The sequence below is a fragment of the Oncorhynchus mykiss genome, chromosome 9 (assembly GCF_057628025.1).
Source record: "Oncorhynchus mykiss isolate SJ-2025 chromosome 9, ASM5762802v1, whole genome shotgun sequence".
Classification (NCBI taxonomy): Eukaryota; Metazoa; Chordata; class Actinopteri; order Salmoniformes; family Salmonidae; genus Oncorhynchus; species Oncorhynchus mykiss.
In genome coordinates this window covers 6,931,676-6,956,604 of record NC_143030.1, presented here as the reverse complement: position 1 = coordinate 6,956,604, position 24,929 = coordinate 6,931,676, and the positions used below count along the sequence as shown (strand labels likewise).

Below are 24,929 nucleotides of genomic sequence, written 5' to 3'. Positions count from 1 at the left end.
TAAAGATGAAGAGCATGTCCTTTATTTTACAGGATGATATAATGCATGAAGCAAACAATGGAATGATTTAGTGAAATGTGACGATGTAGACTCAGTCAAGGGGTCTTTCATCCCTCTGTGGTCTGGAACAATTCTTCAGACTCAGAGTAGCATGGTTCTGATTGTGGACTCTGCTGAACTCCTGTATATATTGGAGTGACATGTCGATCTCTTTGGAGGACCAAAGCCGCCATAATTATAATTAAATTAGAAGAGATGAAGAGATGTCATGACAGAGGGACACAGGAAGAAGAGAGATCGTGATACAGAAAGACAGGAAGAAGAGAGATCATGATACAGAAATCAGTTTAGCATCTTGTAAAGAAAGCATAAAGAGGTCCAAGGTAGGAAGCAAGAGTAGTGATGTGTTGGAGTTTAAAGTGGGGATGGTGTTGGATGAGACCACAGGGCCTCATTTACACCTTGGTGGAACAGTTGATAGCAGTGCCTGGTGGAGTCTCAGTACCCGGGATCTTCTGTCCAGAACTGGTCACACACCAACAGTAACCTACCAGAAAGACATGTTAATAACCTGTTAAATATATAATATTTACACATTTTACTGTAACATATTGAATTGTCACGTTCAACTCAATTGGAGCATTTATAGTGTGTGTGTGTGTGTGTGTGTGTGTGTGTGTGTTTTAACCTGTAGAGCCCCAACATTGCTCAGGGGTGTATGGTCCATTGGCGTCACACGTTGGGATGTAGGCTCCAACTAGGTCATGTGGCACGGCATCTCTAGCAATCTCACATGGGGTCATGGGTCGAATCACATCATCTGGACACACAGGTAACATACATTGTAATGTGGACATAACATAACAATGATGGATATACATTCTGGAATCATGGACTGCATCCTATATGGGACCCTGTTCCCCTTTGGGCCCTGGTCAGGAGACTGCATCCTATATGGGACCCTGTTCCCCTTTGGGCCCTGGTCAGGAGACTGCATCCTATATGGGACCCTGTTCCCCGAAGGGCCCTGGTCAGGAGACTGCATCCTATATGGGACCCTGTTCCCCTTTGGGCCCTGGTCAGGAGACTGCATCCTATATGGGACCCTGTTCCCATTTGGGCCCTGGTCACGAGACTGCATCCTATATGGGACCCTGTTCCCCGAAGGGCCCTGGTCAGGAGACTGCATCCTATATGGGACCCTGTTCCCCTTTGGGCCCTGGTCAGGAGACTGCATCCTATATGGGACCCTGTTCCCCTTTGGGCCCTGGTCAGGAGACTGCATCCTAAATGGGACCCTGTTCCCTTTTGGGCCCTGGTCAGGAGACTGCATCCTATATGGGACACTGTTCCCCTATTGGCCCTGGTCAGGAGACTTCATCCTATATTGGACCCTGTTCCCCTTTGGGCCCTGGTCAGGAGACTGCATCCTATATGGGACCCTGTTCCCCTATGGGCCCTTGTCAGGAGACTGCATCCTATATGGGACACTGTTCCCCTATTGGCCCTGGTCAGGAGACTGCATCCTATAAGGGACCCTGTTCCCCGAAGGGCCCTGGTCAGGAGAAGGGCCCTGGTCAGGAGAAGGGCCCTGGTCAGGAGAAGGGCCCTGATCAGGAGAAGGGCCCTATACGGAATAGGAAGTCATTTCAGATGTACATTTCTGAAATCTTCAGTTGTTGCTTCACTCCTTCAGAGATCTTCAAAGGTCTTCACTGGGTCTCTCTCTCTCTCTCCTGCCTGTGAGTTAAATTCTCCCTCCTCTCCTTTTTAAGGACCCGTCCAGTCAGAACCCTCCCCCTGGAACCCCGCACGGAGAGTTGGAGGTACGAAATGGCGGCGAGTAGTTCAGAAAAAATTCAGGAAATTAAGAATGAGTTGGTGAAGCAACAGCTGTTCAGGATTGAGAACAATATAGCTGTCAGTTCTTATGGTATGTAGCGGGAGGATGAGGGTTAATGACCTGAATGGTCGGAAGTGGAAAAACACAGGAAGAAGAGAGATCATGACACAGAAAGAAGAGAGATACTGACACAGGAAGAAGAGAGATCATGACACAGAAAGAAGAGAGATAATGACACAGGAAGAAGAGAGATCTTGACACAGGAAGAAGAGAGATAATGACACAGGAAGAAGAGAGATCATGACACAGAAAGAAGAGAGATAATGACACAGGAAGAAGAGATAATGACACAGGAAGAAGAGAGATAATGACACAGGAAGAAGAGAGATAATGACACAGGAAGAAGAGAGATAATGACACAGGAAGAAGAGAGATCATTACACAGGAAGAAGAGAGATCATGATACAGAAATCAGTTTAGCATCTTGTAAAGAAAGCATAAAGAGATCCAAGGTAGGAAGCAAGAGTAGTGATGTGTTGGAGTTTAAAGTGGTGATGGTGTTGGATGAGACCACAGGGCCTCACTTACTCTGGGTGGAACAGATGATTCTAGGAGTGACTGGTGGAGTCTCAGTACCCGGGATCTTCTGTCCAGAACTGGTCACACACCAACAGTAACCTACCAGAAAGACATGTTAATAACCTGTTAAATATATAATATTTACACATTTTACTGTAACATACTGAATTGTCACGTTCAACTGAATTGGAGCATTTATGGTGTGTGTGTGTGTGTGTGTGTGCGTTTTTTAACCTGTAGAGCTCCAACATTGCTCAGGGGTGTATCGTCCAGTGTTGTCACACGTGGGGACGTAGACTCCAGGCCTGACGTTTTTCAAAGCATTTTCTCTATCAATCTCACAGGGGGTCTTGGGTCGTATCATACCATCTAAACACACAGATAACATTATTTGTAACGATGACATTACATAGTAGAACATACATTGCTGGACAAACATCCTGGAAGCTCTGGCTGGATCTGGAATCTTGGGTTGAGTCCCCTATGGGCCCCTGTTCCCCTGTGGGCCCCTTTTCTCCTAGGGGCCCCTGTTCCCCTAGGGGCCCCTGTTCCCCTATTGGGCCCCTGTTCCCCTACTGGGCCCCTGTTCCCCTATTGGGCCCCTGTTCCCCTATTGGGCCCTGTTCCCCTATGGGGCCCTGTTCCCCTATGGGCCCTGTTCCCCTATGGGCCCTGTTCCCCTATGGGACCCTGTTCCCCTATGGGCCCTATGGGTGATGGTGTTGGATGAGACCACAGGGCCTCACTTACTCTGGGTGGAACATCTGATTGGAGGAGTGCCTGGTGGAGACTCAGTACCCGGGATCTTCTGTCCAGAACTGGTCACACACCAACAGTAACCTACCAGAAAGACATGTTAATAACCTGTTAAATATATAATATTTACACATTTTACTGTAACATATTGAATTGTCACGTTCAACTCAATTGGAGCATTTCTAGTGTGTGTGTGTGTGTGTGTGTGTGTGTGTGTGTTTTTTAACCTGTAGAGCCCCAACATTGCTCAGGGGTGTATTGTCCAGCAGCGTCACACGTGGGGATGTAGGCTCCAACTATGCCATGTGGCACGGCATCTCTAGCAATCTCACATGGGGTCTTGGGTCGTATCGCATCATCTGGACACACAGGTAACATACATTGTAATGTGGACATAAAATAACAATGATGGATATACATTCTGGAATCATGGACTGTGTTCTATATGGGACCCTGTTCCCCGAAGGGCCCTGGTCAGGAGACTGCATCCTATATGGGACCCTGTTCCCCTTTGGGCCCTGGTCAGGAGACTGCATCCTATATGGGACCCTGTTCCCCGAAGGGCCCTGGTCAGGAGACTGCATCCTATACTGGACCCTGTTCCCTGAAGGGCCCTGGTCAGGAGACAGCATCCTATAAGGGACCCTGTTCCCCGAAGGGCCCTGGTCAGGAGACTGCATCCTATAAGGGACCCTGTTCCCCTATTGGCAATGGTCAGGAGACTGAATCCCCTATGGGACCCTGTTCCCCTTTGGGCCCTGGTCAGGAGACTGCATCCTATATGGGACCCTGTTCCCCGAAGGGCCCTGGTCAGGAGACTGCATCCTATATGGGACCCTGTTCCCCGAAGGGCCCTGGTCACGAGACTGCATCCTATATGGGACCCTGTTCCCCGAAGGGCCCTGGTCAGGAGACTGCATCCTATATGCCTATATGGGACCCTGTTCCCCGAAGGGCCCTGGTCAGGAGACTGCATCCTATATGCCTATATGGGACCCTGTTCCCCTATTGGCCCTGGTCAGGAGACTACATCCTATATGGGACCCTGTTCCCCTATGGGACCCTGATCCCCTATGGGACCCTGTTCCCCTTTGGGCCCTGGTCAGGAGACTGCATCCTATATGGGACCCTGTTCCCTGAAGGGCCCTGGTCAAGCGACTGCATCCTATATGGGACCCTGTTCCCCGAAGGGCCCTGGTCAGGAGACTACATCCTATATGGGCCCCTGTTCCCCGAAGGGCCCTGGTCAGGAGACTGCATCCTATATGGGACCCTGTTCCCTGAAGGGCCCTGATCAGGAGACTGCATCCTATATGGGACCCTGTTCCCAAAGGGCCCTGGTCAGGAGACTGCATCCTATATGGGACCCTGTTCCCCGAAGGGCCCTGGTCAGGAGACTGCATCCTATATGGGACCCTGTTCCCTGAAGGGCCCTGATCAGGAGAAGGGCCCTGGTCAGGAGAAGGGCCCTGATCAGGAGAAGGGCCCTATACGGAATAGGAAGTCATTTCAGATGTACATTTATGAAATCTTCAGTTGTTGCTTCACTCCTTCAGAGATCTTCAAAGCTCTTCACTGGGTCTCTCTCTGTCCTGCCTGTGAGTTAAATTCTCCCTCCTCTCCTTTTTAACTTCTTGACCATACTTGAGACGCAGACGTCTCAAGTATGCCCCTGGAAATTCAAATGCGCTACGCTAAATGCTAAATGTACTCGTTACAACTCAATCTTTGATCAAAATTCACAAGCAGGGTATTGAATTAAAGCTACACTCGTTGTGAACCTAGCCAGCAAGTCAGATTTTTAAAATGCTTTTCGGCGAAAGCATGAGAAGCTATTATCTGATAGCATGCACCCCCCAAAATGCCAGCTCGACACGTAAACAACAGATTTTGCGGTAGCCGGCGCTACCCAAAACGCAGAAATAAAATATAAAACATTCATTACCTTTGACAAGCTTCTTTCTTGGCACTCCTATATGCCCCATAAACATCACTATTGGGTCTTTTTTTCGTTTAAATCGGTCCATATATACCCAAAATAGCTTAGTATGGGATCTGTGTCATTCAGAAAAAATCATCGTTTTTAAACGCTGCGTAATTTTTTAAAATTAAAAAAGTAGACGATAAACTTTCACAAAACACTTCGAAATCCTTTTGTAATCCAACTTTAGGTATTAGTAAACGTTTATAATCTATCAAAATGATTACAGGGCGATGTCTTTTCAATAGGTCTTCACTTGCAAAAACAATGCCATCTGATATCTCCCTCAACTGCATCCGGGTGAAGACTGGGAAAATGGAGGTCAGATAGAAGGATTTTCCAACAATTAATTCAATTGAAAATTAGGACAATGGCGCCATCGTGCGGAATTTGTATGAATTGCAGGCAGGTCGCCATTAAATTCTGTTCTCTTTTAATAACTGGTGGAAGTGACTTATGGAAAATTTTTTTAGCTTTCAGAGAGCAGTTTTTCTTGCGTTTTTCAATGAAACACACGATCTGTTATAGTCACAGCCGTGATTTAACCAGTTTTATAAACTTCAGAGTGTTTTCTATCCACACATACTAATCATATGCATATACTATATTCCTGGCATGAGTAGCAGGACGCTGAAAAGTTGCGCGATTTTTAACAGAATTTTCGAAAAAGGAAGGGGTAGAAGTAAGAGGTTTTAAGGACCCGTCCAGTCAGAACCCTCCCCCTGGAACCCCGCCCGGAGAGTTGGAGGTACGAAATGAAAAATTCAGGAAATTAAGAATGAGTTGGTGAAGCAACAGCTGTTCAGGATTGAGAACAATATAGCTGTCAGTTCTTATGGTATGTAGCGGGAGGATGAGGGTTAATGACCTGAATGGTCGGAAGTGGAAAAACACAGGAAGAAGAGAGATCATGACACAGAAAGAAGAGAGATATTGACACAGGAAGAAGAGAGATCATGATACAGAAATCAGTTTAGCATCTTTTAAAGAAAGCATAAAGAGATCCAAGGTAGGAAGCAAGAGTAGTGATGTGTTGGAGTTTAAAGTGGTGATGGTGTTGGATGAGACCACAGGGCCTCACTTACTCAGGGTGGAACAGTTGAATCTAGGAGTGCCTGGTTTAGTCTCAGTACCCGGGATCTTCTGTCCAGAACTGGTCACACACCAACAGTAACCTACCAGAAAGACATGTTAATAACCTGTTAAATATATAATATTTACACATTTTACTGTAACACATTGAATTGTCAAGTTAAACTGAATTGGAGCATTTATGGTGTGTGTGGTAACCTGTAGAGCCTGAACATTGCTCAGGGGTGTATTGTCCATCGTTGTCACACGTGGGGACGTAGACTCCAGGCCTGACGTTTTTCAAAGCATTTTCTCTATCAATCTCACAGGGTGTCTTGGGTCGTATCATACCATCTAAACACACAGATAACATTATTTGTAACGATGACATTACATAGTAGAACATACATTGCTGGACAAGCATCCTGGAAGCTCTGGCTGGATCTGGAATCTTGGGTTGAGTCCCCTATGGGCCCCTGTTCCCCTGTGGGCCCCTGTTCCCCTAGGGGCCCCTGTTCCCCTATTGGGCCCCTGTTCCCCTACTGGGCCCCTGTTCCCCTACTGGGCCCCTATTCCCCTACTGGGCCCCTGTTCCCCTACTGGGCCCCTGTTCCCCTATGGGCCCTGTTCCCCTATGGGCCCTGTTCCCCTATGGGCCCTATGGGTGATGGTGTTGGATGAGACCACAGGGCCTCACTTACTCTGGGTGGAACATCTGATTGGAGGAGTGCCTGGTGGAGACTCAGTACCCGGGATCTTCTGTCCAGTACTGGTCACACACCAACAGTAACCTACCAGAAAGACATGTTAATAACCTGTTAAATATAAATAATATTTACACATTTTACTGTAACATCTTGAATTGTCATGTTCCACTCAATTGGAGCATTTATAGTGTGTGTGTGTGTGTGTGTGTGTGTGTTTTTTAACCTGTAGAGCCCCAACATTGCTCAGGGGTGTATTGTCCAGCAGCGTCACACGTGGGGATGTAGGCTCCAACTATGCCATGTGGCACGGCATCTCTAGCAATCTCACATGGGGTCTTGGGTCGTATCGCATCATCTGGACACACAGGTAACATACATTGTAATGTGGACATAAAATAACAATGATGGATATACATTCTGGAATCATGGACTGTGTTCTATATGGGACCCTGTTCCCCGAAGGGCCCTGGTCAGGAGACTGCATCCTATATGGGACCCTGTTCCCCTTTGGGCCCTGGTCAGGAGACTGCATCCTATATGGGACCCTGTTCCCCGAAGGGCCCTGGTCAGGAGACTGCATCCTATACTGGACCCTGTTCCCTGAAGGGCCCTGGTCAGGAGACTGCATCCTATAAGGGACCCTGTTCCCCGAAGGGCCCTGGTCAGGAGACTGCATCCTCTATGGGACCCTGTTCCCCGAAGGGCCCTGGTCACGAGACTGCATCCTATATGGGACCCTGTTCCCTTTTGGGCCCTGGTCAGGAGACTGCACCCTATATGCCTATATGGGACCCTGTTCCCCGAAGGGCCCTGGTCAGGAGACTGCATCCTATATGCCTATATGGGACCCTGTTCCCCTATTGGCCCTGGTCAGGAGACTACATCCTATATGGGACCCTGTTCCCCTATGGGACCCTGATCCCCTATGGGACCCTGTTCCCCTTTGGGCCCTGGTCAGGAGACTGCATCCTATATGGGACCATGTTCCCCGAAGGGCCCTGGTCAGGAGACTGCATCATATATGGGACCCTGTTCCCCTATTGGCCCTGGTCAGGAGACTGCATCCTATATGGGACCCTGTTCCCTGAAGGGCCCTGGTCAAGCGACTGCATCCTATATGGGACCCTGTTCCCCGAAGGGCCCTGGTCAGGAGACTGCATCCTATATGGGCCCCTGTTCCCCGAAGGGCCCTGGTCAGGAGACTGCATCCTATATGGGACCCTGTTCCCTGAAGGGCCCTGATCAGGAGACTGCATCCTATATGGGACCCTGTTCCCAAAGGGCCCTGGTCAGGAGACTGCATCCTATATGGGACCCTGTTCCCCGAAGGGCCCTGGTCAGGAGACTGCATCCTATATGGGACCCTGTTCCCCTAAGGGCCCTGGTCAGGAGACTGCATCCTTTATGGGACCCACACAGATAACATTCTTTGTAACGATGGCATTACATAGTAGAACATACATTGCTAGACAAACATCCTGGAAGCTCTGGCTGAATCTGGAATATTGGGTTGAGTCCCCTATGGGCCCCTGTTCTCCTATGGGCCCTGTTCCCCTATGGGCCCCTGTTCCCCTATGGGCCCCTGTTCTCCTAGGGGACCCTGTTCCCCTATTGGGCCCCTGTTCCCCTATTGGGCCCCTGTTCCCCTATGGGCCCCTGTTCCCCTATGGGCCCCTGTTCTGCTAGGGGACCCTGTTCCCCTATTGGGCCCCTGTTCCCCTATTGGGCCCCTGTTCCCCTATTGTGCCCTGTCCAGAAGAAGGACGAAATGCAGGAAATTAAGAAAGAGTCGGTGAAGAAAAAGATGTGCTGGAATGAAAACAATATGGCTGTCAGATCTGATGGTATGAAGCGGGAGGACGAGGGTTAATGACCTGAATGGTCGGAAGTGGAAAGACACAGGAAGAGAAAGATATTGACACAGGAAGAAGAGAGTTAATGACACAGGAAGAAGAGAGATCATAATACAGAAAGAAGAGAGATAATGACACAGGAAGAAGAGAGATAATGGCACAGGAAGAAGAGAGAATGGCAGAAGAAGAAGAGATCATGATACAGAAAGAAGAGAGATCATGACACAGGAAGAAGAGAGATCATGACACAGAAAGAAGAGAGATATTGACACAGGAAGAAGAGAGATCATGATACAGAAATCAGTTTAGCATCTTTTAAAGAAAGCATAAAGAGATCCAAGGTAGGAAGCAAGAGTAGTGATGTGTTGGAGTTTAAAGTGGTGATGGTGTTGGATGAGACCACAGGGCCTCACTTACTCAGGGTGGAACAGTTGAATCTAGGAGTGCCTGGTTTAGTCTCAGTACCCGGGATCTTCTGTCCAGAACTGGTCACACACCAACAGTAACCTACCAGAAAGACATGTTAATAACCTGTTAATATAAATAATATTTACACATTTTACTGTAACATACTGAATTGTCATGTTCAACTCAATTGGAGCATGTGTGTGTGTATGTGTGTGTGTGTGTGTGTGTGTGTGTGTGTGTGTGTTTTAACCTGTAGAGCCCCAACATTGCTCAGGGGTGTATTGTCCAGTGGCGTCACACGTGGGGATGTAGCCTCCAATTGGGCCATGTGGCACGGCATCTCTAGCAATCTCACATGGGGTCTTGGGTCGTATCGCATCATCTGGACACACAGGTAACATACATTGTAATGTGGACATAAAATAACAATGATGGATATACATTCTGGAATCATGGACTGTGTTCTATATGGGACCCTGTTCCCCGAAGGGCCCTGGTCAGGAGACTGCATCCTATATGGGACCCTGTTCCCCTTTGGGCCCTGGTCAGGAGACTGCATCCTATATGGGACCCTGTTCCCCTATGGGCCCTGGTCAGGAGACTGCATCCTATATGGGACCCTGTTCCCTGAAGGGCCCTGGTCAGGAGACTGCATCCTATATGGGACCCTGTTCCCCTTTGGGCCCTGGTCAGGAGACTGCATCCTATATGGGACCCTGTTCCCCTTTGGGCCCTGGTCAGGAGACTGCATCCTATATGGGACCCTGTTCCCCTTTGGGCCCTGGTCAGAAGACAGCATCCTTTATTGGACCCTGTTCCCTGAAGGGCCCTGGTCAGGAGACAGCATCCTTTATTGGACCCTGTTCCCCGAAGGCCCTGGTCAGGAGACTGCATCCTATATGGGACCCTGTTCCCTGAAGGGCCCTGGTCAGGAGACTGCATCCTATATGGGACCCTGTTCCCCTTATTGGCCCTGGTCAGGAGACTGCATCCTATATGGGACCCTGTTCCCCGAAGGGCCCTGGTCAGGAGACTGCATCCTATAAGGGACCCTGTTCCCCGAAGGGCCCTGGTCAGGAGACAGCATCCTATATGGGACCCTGTTCCCCGAAGGGCCCTGGTCAGGAGACTGCATCCTATATGGGACCCTGTTCCCCGAAGGGCCCTGGTCAGGAGACAGCATCCTATATGGGACCCTGTTCCCCTTTGGGCCCTGGTCAGGAGAAGGGCCCTGGTCAAGAGAAGGGCCCTGGTCAGGAGAAGGGCCCTATACGGAATAGGAAGTCATTTCAGATGTACATTTCTGAAATCTTCAGTTGTTGCTTCACTCCTTCAGAGATCTTCAAAGGTCTTTACTGGGTCTCTCTCTCTCTCTCCTGCCTGTGAGTTAAATTCTCCCTCCTCTCCTTTTTAAGGACCCGTCCAGTCAGAACCCTCCCCCTGGAACCCCGCACGGAGAGTTGGAGGTACGAAATGGCGGCGAGTAGTTCAGAAAAAATGCAGGAAATTAAGAATGAGTTGGTGAAGCAACAGCTGTGCAGGATTGAGAACAATATAGCTGTCAGTTCTTATGGTATGTAGCGGGAGGATGAGGGTTAAGGACCTGAATGGTCGGAAGTGGAAAAACACAGGAAGAAGAGAGATCATGACACAGAAAGAAGAAAGATACTGACACAGGAAGAAGAGAGATCATGATACAGGAAGAAGAGAGATCATGAGACAGAAAGACAGGAAGAAGAGAGATCATGATTCTGAAATCAGTTTAGCATCTTGTAATGAAAGCATAAAGAGGTCCAAGGTAGGAAGCAAGAGTAGTGATGTGTTGGAGTTTAAAGTGGGGATGGTGTTGGATGAGACCACAGGGCCTCACTTACTCTGGGTGGAACATCTGATTGGAGGAGTGCCTGGTGGAGTCTCAGTACCCGGGATCTTCTGTCCAGAACTGTCGACACACCAACAGTAACCTACCAGAAAGACATGTTAATAACCTGTTAAATATATAATATTTACACATTTTACTGTAACATCTTGAATTGTCACGTTCAACTCAATTGGAGCATTTATAGTGTGTGTGTGTGTGTGTGTGTGTGTGTGTGTGTGTGTGTGTGTGTGTCTGTGTGTTTTAACCTGTAGAGCCCCAACATTGCTCAGGGGTGTATCGTCCAGCAGCGTCACACGTGGGGATGTAGGCTCCAACTATGCCATGTGGCACGGCATCTCTAGCAATCTCACATGGGGTCTTGGGTCGTATCGCATCATCTGGACACACAGGTAACATACATTGTAATGTGGACATAAAATAACAATGATGGATATACATTCTGGAATCATGGACTGTGTTCTATATGGGACCCTGTTCCCCTTTGGGCCCTGGTCGGGAGACTGCATCCTATAAGGGACACTGTTCCCTGAAGGGCCCTGTTCAGGAGACTGCATCCTATATGGGACCCTGTTCCCTGAAGTGCCCTGGTCAGGAGACTGCATTCTATATGGGACCCTGTTCCCCTTTGGGCCCTGGTCAGGAGACTGCATCCTATAAGGGACCCTGTTCCCCGAAGAGCCCTGGTCAGGAGACTGCATTCTATATGGAACCCTGTTCCCCTATGAGACCCTGTTCCCCTTTGGGCCCTGGTCAGGAGACTGCATCCTATATGGGACCCTATTCCCTTATTGGCCCTGGTCAGAAGCAGTGCCCTATATGGGACCCTGTTCCCCGAAGGGCCCTGGTCAGGAGGAGTGCCCTATATGGGACCCTGTTCCCCGAAGGGCCCTGGTCAGGAGGAGTGCCCTATATGGGCCCTGTTCCCCTATGGGCCCTGGTCAGGAGGAGTGCCCTATATGGGCCCTGTTCCCCTATGGGCCCTTGTCAGGAGACTGCATCCTATATGGGACCCTGTTCAGGAGAAGGGCCCTGGTCAGGAGAAGTGCCCTGGTCAGGAGAAGTGCCCTGGTCAGGAGAAGGGCCCTGGTCAGGAGAAGGGCCCTGGTCAGGAGAAGGGCCCTGGTCAGGAGAAGGGCCCTGGTCAGGAGAAGGGCCCTATACAGAATAGGAAGCCATTTCAGATGTACATTTCTGAAATCTTCAGTTGTTGCTTCACTCCTTCAGAGATCTTCAAAGGTCTTCACTGGGTCTCTCTCTCTCTGTCCTACCTGTGAGTTAAATTCTCCCTCCTCTCCTTTTTAAGGACCCGTCCAGTCAGAACCCTCCCCCTGGAACCCCGCACGGAGAGTTGGAGGTACGAAATGGCGGCGAGTAGTTCAGAAAAAATGCAGGAAATTAAGAATGAGTTGGTGAAGCAACAGCTGTTCAGGATTGACAACAATATAGCTGTCAGTTCTGATGGTATGTAGCGGGAGGATGAGGGTTAATGACCTGAATGGTCGGAAGTGGAAAAACACAGGAAGAAGAGAGATCATGACACAGAAAGAAGAGAGATACTGACACAGGAAGAAGAGAGATCATGACACAGGAAGAAGAGAGATCATGATACAGAAAGAAGAGAGATCATGATACAGAAATCAGTTTAGCATCTTGTAAAGAAAGCATAAAGAGATCCAAGGTAGGAAGCAAGAGTAGTGATGTGTTGGAGTTTAAAGTGGGGATGGTGTTGGATGAGACCACAGGGCCTCACTTACTCAGGGTGGAACAGATGATTGGAGCAGGGCCTGGTGGCGTCTCAGTACCCGGGATCTTCTGTCCAGAACTGTCGACACACCAACAGTAACCTACCAGAAAGACATGTTAATAACCTGTTAAATATATAATATTTACACATTTTACTGTAACATACTGAATTGTCACGTTCAACTGAATTGGAGCATTTATGGTGTGTGTGTGTGTGTGTGTGTGCGTTTTTTAACCTGTAGAGCTCCAACATTGCTCAGGGGTGTATCGTCCATTGTTGTCACACGTGGGGACGTAGACTCCAGGCCTGACGTTTTTCAAAGCATTTTCTCTATCAATCTCACAGGGGGTCTTGGGTCGTATCATACCATCTAAACACACAGATAACATTATTTGTAACGATGACATTACATAGTAGAACATACATTGCTGGACAAACATCCTGGAAGCTCTGGCTGGATCTGGAATCTTGGGTTGAGTCCCCTATGGGCCCCTGTTCCCCTGTGGGCCCCTTTTCTCCTAGGGGCCCCTGTTCCCCTAGGGGCCCCTGTTCCCCTATTGGGCCCCTGTTCCCCTACTGGGCCCCTGTTCCCCTATTGGGCCCCTGTTCCCCTATTGGGCCCTGTTCCCCTATGGGGCCTGTTCCCCTATGGGACCCTGTTCCCCTATGGGCCCTATGGGTGATGGTGTTGGATGAGACCACAGGGCCTCACTTACTCTGGGTGGAACATCTGATTGGAGGAGTGCCTGGTGGAGACTCAGTACCCGGGATCTTCTGTCCAGTACTGGTCACACACCAACAGTAACCTACCAGAAAGACATGTTAATAACCTGTTAAATATATAATATTTACACATTTTACTGTAACATATTGAATTGTCACGTTCAACTCAATTGGAGCATTTATAGTGTGTGTGTGTGTGTGTGTGTGTGTGTGTGTTTTTTAACCTGTAGAGCCCCAACATTGCTCAGGGGTGTATTGTCCAGCAGCGTCACACGTGGGGATGTAGGCTCCAACTATGCCATGTGGCACGGCATCTCTAGCAATCTCACATGGGGTCTTGGGTCGTATCGCATCATCTGGACACACAGGTAACATACATTGTAATGTGGACATAAAATAACAATGATGGATATACATTCTGGAATCATGGACTGTGTTCTATATGGGACCCTGTTCCCCGAAGGGCCCTGGTCAGGAGACTGCATCCTATATGGGACCCTGTTCCCCGAAGGGCCCTGGTCAGGAGACTGCATCCTATACTGGACCCTGTTCCCTGAAGGGCCCTGGTCAGGAGACTGCATCCTATAAGGGACCCTGTTCCCCGAAGGGCCCTGGTCAGGAGACTGCATCCTACAAGGGACCCTGTTCCCCTATTGGCAATGGTCAGGAGACTGAATCCCCTATGGGACCCTGTTCCCCTTTGGGCCCTGGTCAGGAGACTGCATCCTATATGGGACCCTGTTCCCCGAAGGGCCCTGGTCAGGAGACTGCATCCTATATGGGACCCTGTTCCCCGAAGGGCCCTGGTCACGAGACTGCATCCTATATGGGACCCTGTTCCCTTTTGGGCCCTGGTCAGGAGACTGCATCCTATATGCCTATATGGGACCCTGTTCCCCGAAGGGCCCTGGTCAGGAGACTGCATCCTATATGCCTATATGGGACCCTGTTCCCCTATTGGCCCTGGTCAGGAGACTACATCCTATATGGGACCCTGTTCCCCTATGGGACCCTGATCCCCTATGGGACCCTGTTCCCCTTTGGGCCCTGGTCAGGAGACTGCATCCTATATGGGACCATGTTCCCCGAAGGGCCCTGGTCAGGAGACTGCATCCTATATGGGACCCTGTTCCCCTATTGGCCCTGGTCAGGAGACTGCATCCTATATGGGACCCTGTTCCCTGAAGGGCCCTGGTCAAGCGACTGCATCCTATATGGGACCCTGTTCCCCGAAGGGCCCTGGTCAGGAGACTGCATCCTATATGGGCCCCTGTTCCCCGAAGGGCCCTGGTCAGGAGACTGCATCCTATATGGGACCCTGTTCCCTGAAGGGCCCTGATCAGGAGACTGCATCCTATATGGGACCCTGTTCCCAAAGGGCCCTGGTCAGGAGACTGCATCCTATATGGGACCCTGTTCCCCGAAGGGCCCTGGTCAGGAGACTGCATCCTATATGGGACCCTGTTCCCTGAAGGGCCCTGGTCAGTAGACTGCATCCTATATGGGACCCTGTTCCCTGAAGGGCCCTGGTCAGGAGAAGGGCCCTGGTCAGGAGAAGGGCCCTGATCAGGAGAAGGGCCCTGGTCAGGAGAAGTGCCCTGGTCAGGAGAAGGGCCCTGATCAGGAGAAGGGCCCTGATCAGGAGAAGGGCCCTATACGGAATAGGAAGTCATTTCAGATGTACATTTCTGAAATCTTCAGTTGTTGCTTCACTCCTTCAGAGATCTTCAAAGCTCTTCACTGGGTCTCTCTCTGTCCTGCCTGTGAGTTAAATTCTCCCTCCTCTCCTTTTTAAGGACCCGTCCAGTCAGAACCCTCCCCCTGGAACCCCGCACGGAGAGTTGGAGGTACGAAATGGCGGTGAGTAGTTCAGAAAAAATTCAGGAAATTAAGAATGAGTTGGTGAAGCAACAGCTGTTCAGGATTGACAACAATATAGCTGTCAGTTCTTATGGTATGTAGCGGGAGGATGAGGGTTAATGACCTGAATGGTCAGAAGTGGAAAAACACAGGAAGAAGAGAGATCATGACACAGGAAGAAGAGATAATGGCACAGGAAGAAGAGAGATAATGACACAGGAAGAAGAGAGATCATGACACAGGAAGAAGAGATAATGGCACAGGAAGAAGAGAGATAATGACACAGGAAGAAGAGAGATAATGACACAGGAAGAAGAGAGATCATGACACAGGAAGAAGAGAGATAATGACACAGGAAGAAGAGAGATAATGACACAGGAGGAAGAGAGATCATGCTACAGATATCAGTTTAGCATCTTGTAAAGAAAGCATAAAGAGATCCAAGGTAGGAAGCAAGAGTAGTGATGTGTTGGAGTTTAAAGTGGTGATGGTGTTGGATGAGACCACAGGGCCTCACTTACTCAGGGTGGAACAGTTGAATCTAGGAGTGCCTGGTGGAGTCTCAGTACCCGGGATCTTCTGTCCAGAACTGGTCACACCAACAGTAACCTACCAGAAAGACATGTTAATAACCTGTTAAATATATAATATTTACACATTTTACTGTAACATATTGAATTGTCACGTTCAACTCAATTGGAGCATTTATAGTGTGTGTGTGTGTGTGTGTGTGTGTGTGTGTGTGTGTGTGTGTGTGTGTGTATGTGTGTGTGTGTGTGTGTGTGTGTGTTTTAACCTGTAGAGCCCCAACATTGCTCAGGGGTGTATCGTCCAGCAGCGTCACACGTGGGGATGTAGGCTCCAACTAGGTCATGTGGCACTGCATCTCTATCAATCTCACATGGGGTCTTGGGTCGTATCGCATCATCTGGACACACAGGTAACATACATTGTAATGTGGACATAAAATAACAATGATGGATATACATTCTGGAATCATGGACTGTGTTCTATATGGGACCCTGTTCCCCTTTGGGCCCTGGTCAGGGGACTGCATCCTATAAGGGACCCTTTTCCCCGAAGGGCCCTGGTCAGGAGGCTGCATCCTATAATGGGACACTGTTCCCCTTTGGGCCCAGGTCAGGAGACTGACTGCATCCTATATGGGACCCTGTTCCCCCGAAGGGCCCTGGTCAGGAGACTGCATCCTATAAGGGACCCTTTTCCCCGAAGGGCCCTGGTCAGGAGACTGCTTCCTATATGGGACACTGTTCCCTTTGGGCCCTGGTCAGGAGACTGCATCCTATATGGGACCCTGTTCCCCGAAGGGCCCTGGTCAGGAGACTGCATCCTATAAGGGACACTGTTCCCCTTTGGGACCCTGTTCCCCTTTGGGCCCTGGTCAGGAGACTGCATCCTATATGGGACCCTGTTCCCCCGAAGGGCCCTGGTCAGGAGACTGCATCCTATAAGGGACCCTGTTCCCCGAAGGGCCCTGGTCAGGAGACTGCATCCTATATGGGACCCTGTTCCCCGAAGGGTCCTGGTCAGGAGACTGCATCCTATATGGGACCCTGTTCCCCGAAGGGCCCTGGTCAGGAGACTGCATCCTATATGGGACACTGTTCCCCGAATGCCCTGGTCAGGAGACTGCTTCCTATATGGGACCCTGTTCCCCGAAGGGCCCTGGTCAGGAGACTGCATCCTATATGGGACCCTGTTCCCCGAAGGGCCCTGGTCAGGAGACTGCTTCCTATATGGGACACTGTTCCCTTTGGGCCCTGGTCAGGAGACTGCATCCTATATGGGACCCTGTTCCCCGAAGGGCCCTGGTCAGGAGACTGCATCCTATATGGGCCCCTGTTCCCCGAAGGGCCCTGGTCAGGAGACTGCATCCTATATTGGACCCTGTTCCCCTTTGGGCCCTGGTCAGGAGACTGCATCCTATATGGGACCCTGTTCCCCGAAGGGCCCTGGTCAGGAGACTGCATCCTATATGGGACCCTGTTCCCCGAAGGGCCCTGGTCAGGAGACTGCATCATATATGGGACCCTATTCCCTTATTGGCCCTGGGCAGGAGACTGCATCCTATATGGGCCCCTGTTCCCCGAAGGGCCCTGGTCAGGAGACTGCATCCTATATGGGCCCCTGTTCCCCGAAGGGCCCTGGTCAGGAGACAGCATCCTATATGGGCCCCTGTTCCCCGAAGGGCCCTGATCAGGAGACTGCATCCTATATGGGCCCCTGTTCCCTTTTGGGCCCTGGTCAGGAGACAGCATCCTATATGGGCCCCTGTTCCCTGAAGGGCCGTGGTCAGGACACAGCATCCTATATGGGCCCCTGTTCCCCTTTGGGCCCTGGTCAGGAGACTGCATCCTATATGGGCCCCTGTTCCCCTTTGGGCCCTGGTCAGGAGACTGCATCCTATATGGGACCCTGTTCCCCTTTGGGCCCTGGTCAGGAGACTGAATCCTATAGGGGACCCTGTTCCCCTTTGGGCCCTGGTCAGCTGACTGCATCCTATATGGGACCCTGTTCCCCGAAGGGCCCTGGTCAGGAGACTGCATCCTACATGGGACCCTGTTCCCCGAAGGGCCCTGGTCAGGAGACTGCATCCTATAAGGGACCCTGTTCCCCTTTGGGCCCTGGTCAGGAGACTGCATCCTACATGGGACCCTGTTCCCCTATGGGCCCTGGTCAGGAGAAGAGCCCTGGTCAGGAGAAGGGCCCTGGTCAGGAGAAGTACCCTGATCAGGAGACAGCATCCTATATGGGCCCCTGTTCCCCGAAGGGCCCTGGTCAGGAGACAGCATCCTATATGGGCCCCTGTTCCCCGAAGGGCCCTGATCAGGAGACTGCATCCTATATGGGCCCCTGTTCCCTGAAGGGCCCTGGTCAGGAGACAGCATCCTATATGGGCCCCTGTTCCCTGAAGGGCCGTGGTCAGGAGACAGCATCCTATATGGGCCCCTGTTCCCCTTTGGGCCCTAGTCAGGAGACTGCATCCTATATGGGCCCCTGTTCCCTGAAGGGCCCTGGTCAGGAGACTGCAGCCTATATGGGACCCTGTTCCCCGAAGGGCCCTGGTCAGGAGAAGTGCCCTGGTCAGGAGAAGTGCCCTGGTCAGGAGAAGGGCCCTGGTCAGGAGAAGGGCCCTGGTCAGGAGAAGGGCCCTGATCAGGAGAAGGGCCCTGGTCAGGAGAAGTGCCCTGGTCAGGAGAAGGGCCCTGGTCAGGAGAAGGGCCCTGGTCAGGAGAAGGGCCCTATACAGAATAGGAAGCCATTTCAGATGTACATTTCTGAAATCTTCAGTTGTTGCTTCACTCCTTCAGAGATCTTCAAAGGTCTTCACTGGGTCTCTCTCTCTCTGTCCTACCTGTGAGTTAAATTCTCCCTCCTCTCCTTTTTAAGGACCCGTCCAGTCAGAACCCTCCCCCTGGAACCCCGCACGGAGAGTTGGAGGTACGAAATGGCGGCGAGTAGTTCAGAAAAAATGCAGGAAATTAAGAATGAGTTGGTGAAGCAACAGCTGTGCAGGATTGAGAACAATATAGCTGTCAGTTCTTATGGTATGTAGCGGGAGGATGAGGGTTAATGACCTGAATGGTCGGAAGTGGAAAAACACAGGAAGAAGAGAGATCATGACACAGAAAGAAGAGAGATAATGACACAGGAAGAAGATATAATGACACAAGAAGAAGAGAGATCATGACACAGGAAGAAGAGAGATAATGACACAGGAAGAAGAGAGATCATGACACAGGAAGAAGAGAGATAATGACACAGGAAGAAGAGAGATCATGATTCTGAAATCAGTGGAGCATCTTGTAAAGAAAGCATAAAGAGATCCAAGGTAGGAAGCAAGAGTAGTGATGTGTTGGAGTTTAAAGTGGTGATGGTGTTGGATGAGACCACAGGGCCTCACTTACTCTGGGTGGAACAGATGATTCTAGGAGTGCCTGGTTTAGTCTCAGTACCCGGGATCTTCTGTCCAGAACTGGTCACACACCAACAGTAACCTACCAGAAAGACATGTTAATAACCTGTTAAATATATAATATTTACACATTTTACTGTAACATATTGAATTGTCACGTTCAACTCAATTGGAGCATTTATAGTGTGTGTGTGTGTGTGTGTGTGTGTGTGTGTGTGTGTGTGTGTGTGTGTGTGTGTGTGTGTGTGTGTGTGTGTGTGTGTGTGTGTGTGTGTGTGTGTGTGTGTGTGTTTTAACCTGTAGAGCCCCAACATTGCTTAGGGGTGTATCGTCCAGCAGCGTCACACGTGGGGATGTAGGCTCCAACTAGGTCATGTGGCACGGCATCTCTAGCAATCTCACATGGGGTCTTGGGTCGTATCATAGTATCTGGAAACAGGTAACATTATCTGTAATGTGGACATAACATTGCAGGACAATATACATTTCTGGACATACATTCTGGAATCTTGGGGTGCGTCCCATATGGGCCCTATTCAGAAGTAGTTTATACGGAATAGGGTTCCATTTCAGATGATGCCTAGGTACTTCCTTGCTAAATATTCATTCTGCTACTTGTTACAAACGCATGTGGAGTTAAATTCCAGTTTAGTAGAAGAGCTGAAGAAACTAAGACTGGAAATTGTATCAGTGTTATTGCCTGATAGTTGCTAGACAATCCAATCATACATCCAGTTGAATGATCAAACCATTCATATCAGAATACCTCAGTCCAGCATCTAGATATACATCTCTGGAACTAGAGGAGTGTCAGGTAGCCTGCGGTTAGAGAGTTGGGCCAGTAGTTCAAATCAGTGAGATGACAAGTTTATATATCCATGTATGTGCCCTTAAGCAAGGCACAACCTTCATTTCTCCAGTGTCAATGTTGATAATGGCTGACCTCTCAGAGAGTGTCCCATGGAGAACGGGTTATGAATAAAAACGCATTTCCAATTCACACCTGCATATTAATACCTACATGTGTGAATTAGGTGTGTTATGTTTAATTAAGATGTTGGTGAGTAAGTGTGAGGTATGTCACGCTTACCTCCTAGAGCAAAAGCCGTGCTGACAAGCAGAATGATGGTCAATATCGCCATGGTTATAGTCTCCTGTGAGAGAGAAAGAGAGATTAGTTGAGCATTTTAAAGCATCTGGAATGGCTGTGGGTACTAGAGGAGAGGTTAAAGAAACCCACTATTAGGTACAAAACTGAAATAACAGCCAAAGCAGCATTTTCTAAACCCAGTCCTGAGGATCCCAAGAAGAAGTATGGGCAACACGGTGCTACTAGTCTTCTGATGTAACTCAGGTATCACTTCTTCAACCACATACAATAGATTAGCCTGGCACCATTGACGAGGGCCTAGAATGCACTACATAGGGAATGGGAAGCATTTTAGACCGTCAGAGACTACTCATTTACTGCTCTTAAAATCAGGGGGCCACTTCACAAAAATGGTACTGGGACACACCCTGTGAATCCCTTGGAAGAGTGCAGATGGTGAGAGTGCATCATTATTTAATAGACTATCTGCATCTCCAATGTTACCTAAATGTTATGTGCCCTTGTCAAATGTAGTGCACTATGTAGTTGTGCCATTTTTGTGGAGTGACCCCTGAATTTAAGAGTGTAGACTAATAGTTACCTTTGCAGTAAATGGGCAGTCTCTGACTATCTATAATGCTTCCCATTCCCTATGTAGTGCATTGTTGGCCCTGATCAACGGTAGTTCACTACACAAGGAGTGAGGAGCCATTTGGGAAGGATACATATTCCTGTGAAGTGAACTGAGTTTTAATATTAATAATTAATACGCAGGTGTGATTTGGAAATGCGTTTCTATTCATTATCGGTTCCCCATGGGACACCCTCTCAGAGGTCCGCCATTATCAACCTTGACACTGGAGAAATTAAGGTTGTGCCTTGCTGATGGGCACATAGACAGATATGTCAACTTGTCAGCTCACTGATTTGAGCTACTGACCCAACTCTCTAACCGCAGGCTACCTGCCACTCCTCTAGTTCCAGAGATGTATATCTAGATGCTGGACTGAGGTATTCTGATATGAATGGTTTGATCATTCAACTGGATGTATGATTGGGTTGTCTAGCAACTATCAGGAAATAACACTGATACAATTTACCCTCACGTTTTGTCTTAGTTTCATCAGCTCTTCTACAAAACACAGAACCAGAATTGACTGCACAGGGCTTTTAAACAACTTCAATATTTAGCCAGGAAGCTCTGATTTGAACTACTGGCCCAACTCTCAAACAGCGTACAGAAATGTATATAGTCCTGAAATGTTATGTCCACATTACAATGCATGTTACCTGTGTCCAGATGCTATGATACGACCAAAGACCCCATGTGAGGATGCTAGAGATGCCGCTTTAAATGGCTCAATTGGAGCCTACATCCTCCACGTGTGACGACAATGGACAATAAACCCCTGAGCAATGTTGGGGCTCTACAGGTTAACACCGACGCACATGCAGACACTAAATCCTCCAATTCAGTTGAATGTGACAATTCAATGTGTATATGAATCATGTCTCTTTCTGGTAGGTTACTGTTGGTGTGTGAACCGTTCTGGACAGAAGATCCAGGGTACTGAGACTCCACCAGGCACTGCTATCACCTGTTCCACCAAGGTGTGTATATACATACTCATTCACTAAATGTTACTACTTTGCAGCTAGTTATTGCTGTGTATTTCTTCCTAATTGTAGATGAAAGGCGTTGGAAGTAAGATGTAGAAGACGGACAGTTGTCTTTACTGTACTACAGGAAGGGATTCACATCCCGTACAAATAAATACATGAAGGAATCCAGAGATTAAAGTGTTGAATTACTTACGTTATTGTTGGTGTGATTTTTCTGAACCAGTCCAATTCTGGGAAATGGAGGAAGGACGAGGACCTTTATGGTGACTGTATTACCACACCCACCGGAAGTTACAGAACATGAAGGCAGTCAAATGCCACGTGACCATGTAGTAGTTAGGCTTCTCAAAGCTCTGATGCTGGTGATGGTCATTAGTAGCCTACCACACCTGCTAACTGCCTGGTACTCAGCATTCTATTGTCCCTCTAATCACTCAGACATCAACTCTGACGTTATCTTAAATAAACATCTTAAATAAACATAACACACCTACTTCACACACACTTATATTTCTATTAAATTTCCAATAGTAAAGACAATATAGGGAAGAGAGATGGGGGAAAAAAAAAATCTGAACAGTTAGTCCTTGGGGTTTTGCCTGCTACATAAGTTCTGTTATACTCACAGACATAATTCAAACAGTTTTAGAAACGGGGAGTTTTCTATCCAAATCTATGAATAATATGCATATCTTATATTCTTGGCATGAGTAGCAGGAAGTTGAAATTGGGCACGCTATTAATCCAAAAGTGAAAATGCTGCCCCCTAGCTTTAAGAGGTTATTAATATGCAGGTGTGATTTGGAAATGTGTTTTTATTCATAACCCGTTCTCCATGGGACACCTTCTGAGAGGTCAGCCATTATCAACATTGACACTGGAGAAATGAAGGTTGTGCCTTGCATATAGATGGATATATCAACTTGTCATCTCACTGATTTGAACTACTGGCCCAACTCTCTAACCGCAGGCTACCTGCCACTCCTCTAGTTCCAGAGATGTATATCTAGATGCTGGACTGAGGTATTCTGATATGAATGGTTTGATCATTCAACTGGATGTATGATTGGATTGTCTAGCAACTATCAGGAAATAACACTGATACAATTTACCCTCACTTTCAGTCTTAGTTTCATCAGCTTTTATACAAAAGACAGAAACTGTATTTTGACTGCACAGGGCTTTTAAACAAGCAGCGGCATTTCAATATTTATCCATGAAGTACCTCGGTATCATCTTAAATGAAACCCTATTCCGTATAAACTACTTCTGAATAGGGCCCATATGGGACGTAACCCAATATTCCAGAATGTATGTCCAGAAATGTATATTGTCCTGCAATGTTATGTCCACATTACAATGAATGTTACCTGTTTCCAGATTCTATGATACGACCCAAGACCCCATGTGAGGATGCTAGAGATGCCACTTTAAATGGCTCAATTAGAGCCTACATCCCCACGTGTGACGACAATGGACAATACACCCCCGAGCAATGTTGGGGCTCTACAGATTAACACTGACGCACAAAATTCTCAATTCAGTTGAATGTGACAGTTCAATGTGTATTGATTGTACATACAACATGTCTATTTCTGGAAGGTTACTGTTGTTGTGTGATCAGTTCTGGACAGAAGATCCAGGGTACTGAGGCTCCACCAGGCACTGCTATCACCTGCTATCAACTGTTCCACCAAGGTCTGTGTGTACATACTCATTCACTAAATGTTACTACTTTTCAGCTAATTCTTGATGTGTATATTTTGTTGTTGTCTGTAATTGTAGATGAAAGGCGTTGCAAGTAAGATGTAGAAGACGGACAGTTGTCTTTACTGTACTACAGGAACGGATTCACATCCCATACAAATAAATACATGAAAGAATCCAGAGGTTAAAGTGTTGATTTACTTACGTTATTGTTGGTGTGATGTGTTGAACAATGTATCTGAACCGGTTCATTTCTGGGAAATGGAGGAAGGAGTAGGACTGTTATGGTGACTGTTACAGGAAATGAAGACAGTCAAATGCCACGTGACCATGTTAGGCTTCTCCAAGCTCTGGTGATGGTCATTAGTGTCTCCTGACCCCTCCTGTCTCAGCCTCCAGTATTTATGCTGCAGTAGTTTATGTGTCGGGGGGCTAGGGTCAGTTTGTTATATCTGGAGTACTTCTCCTGTCCTATTCTGTGTCCTGTGTGAATCTAAGTGTGCGTTCTCTAATTCTCTCCTTCTCTCTTTCTTTCTCTTTCTCGGAGGACCTGAGCCCTAGGACCATGCCCCAGGACTACCTGACATGATGACTCCTTGCTGTCCCCAGTCCACCTGGCCGTGCTGCTGCTCCAGTTTCAACTGTTCTGCCTTATTATTATTGGACCATGCTGGTCATTTATGAACATTTGAACATCTTGGCCATGTTCTGTTATAATCTCCACCCGGCACAGCCAGAAGAGGACTGGCCACCCCACATAGCCTGGTTCCTCTCTAGGTTTCTTCCTAGGTTTTGGCCTTTCTAGGGAGTTTTTCCTAGCCACCGTGCTTCTACACCTGCATTGCTTGCTGTTTGGGGTTTTAGGCTGGGTTTCTGTACAGCACTTTGAGATATCAGCTGATGTACGAAGGGCTATATAAATACATTTGATTTGATTTGATTTGATTAGTAGTCTACCACACTTGCTAACTGCTTGGTACTCAGCACTATTGTCCCTCTAATCACTCTTTTTACAGAGAGGGTCCAGATTGTCTAGCCCGGCTGATTCGTAGGGGTCCAGATTTTGCAGCTCTTTCAGAACATCAGCTATCTGGATTTGGGTAAAGGAGAAAGGTGGGGGCTTTGGTGGGTTGCTGTGGAGGGTGCCGGGCAGTTGACCGGGGTA

The 24,929-nt window shown here is 48.4% G+C and overlaps 1 protein-coding gene across 6 annotated transcripts; it reads right to left on the bottom strand.

Annotated features, from left to right (window-relative positions):
- On the bottom strand, window positions 1-24,108 carry LOC149980733 (thyroglobulin-like). 6 transcript variants are annotated; one of them, XM_090183371.1, is made up of 23 exons: window positions 23,970-24,086; window positions 22,251-22,287; window positions 20,435-20,498; window positions 19,642-19,773; window positions 19,337-19,426; window positions 13,772-13,903; window positions 13,541-13,630; window positions 13,060-13,194; window positions 12,835-12,924; window positions 11,326-11,457; window positions 11,073-11,162; window positions 9,449-9,580; window positions 9,208-9,297; window positions 7,161-7,292; window positions 6,932-7,021; window positions 6,450-6,584; window positions 6,245-6,334; window positions 3,406-3,537; window positions 3,173-3,262; window positions 2,657-2,791; window positions 2,432-2,521; window positions 689-820; window positions 1-547 (listed from the first exon to the last, which is right to left on the bottom strand). In XM_090183371.1, the coding sequence occupies exons 1-23, from the start codon at window positions 24,014-24,016 to the stop codon at window positions 456-458; spliced, it is 2,379 nt and encodes a 792-aa protein (XP_090039497.1). In that variant the 5' UTR covers window positions 24,017-24,086; the 3' UTR covers window positions 1-455. The 6 variants fall into 6 exon arrangements, with proteins under 6 accessions (XP_090039497.1, XP_090039498.1, XP_090039499.1 ...); XM_090183372.1 differs by having other exon boundaries at window positions 22,251-22,324; window positions 23,970-24,064; XM_090183373.1 differs by lacking the exon at window positions 22,251-22,287 and having other exon boundaries at window positions 23,970-24,108.
- Window positions 24,109-24,929: the final 821 nt, after the last annotated feature.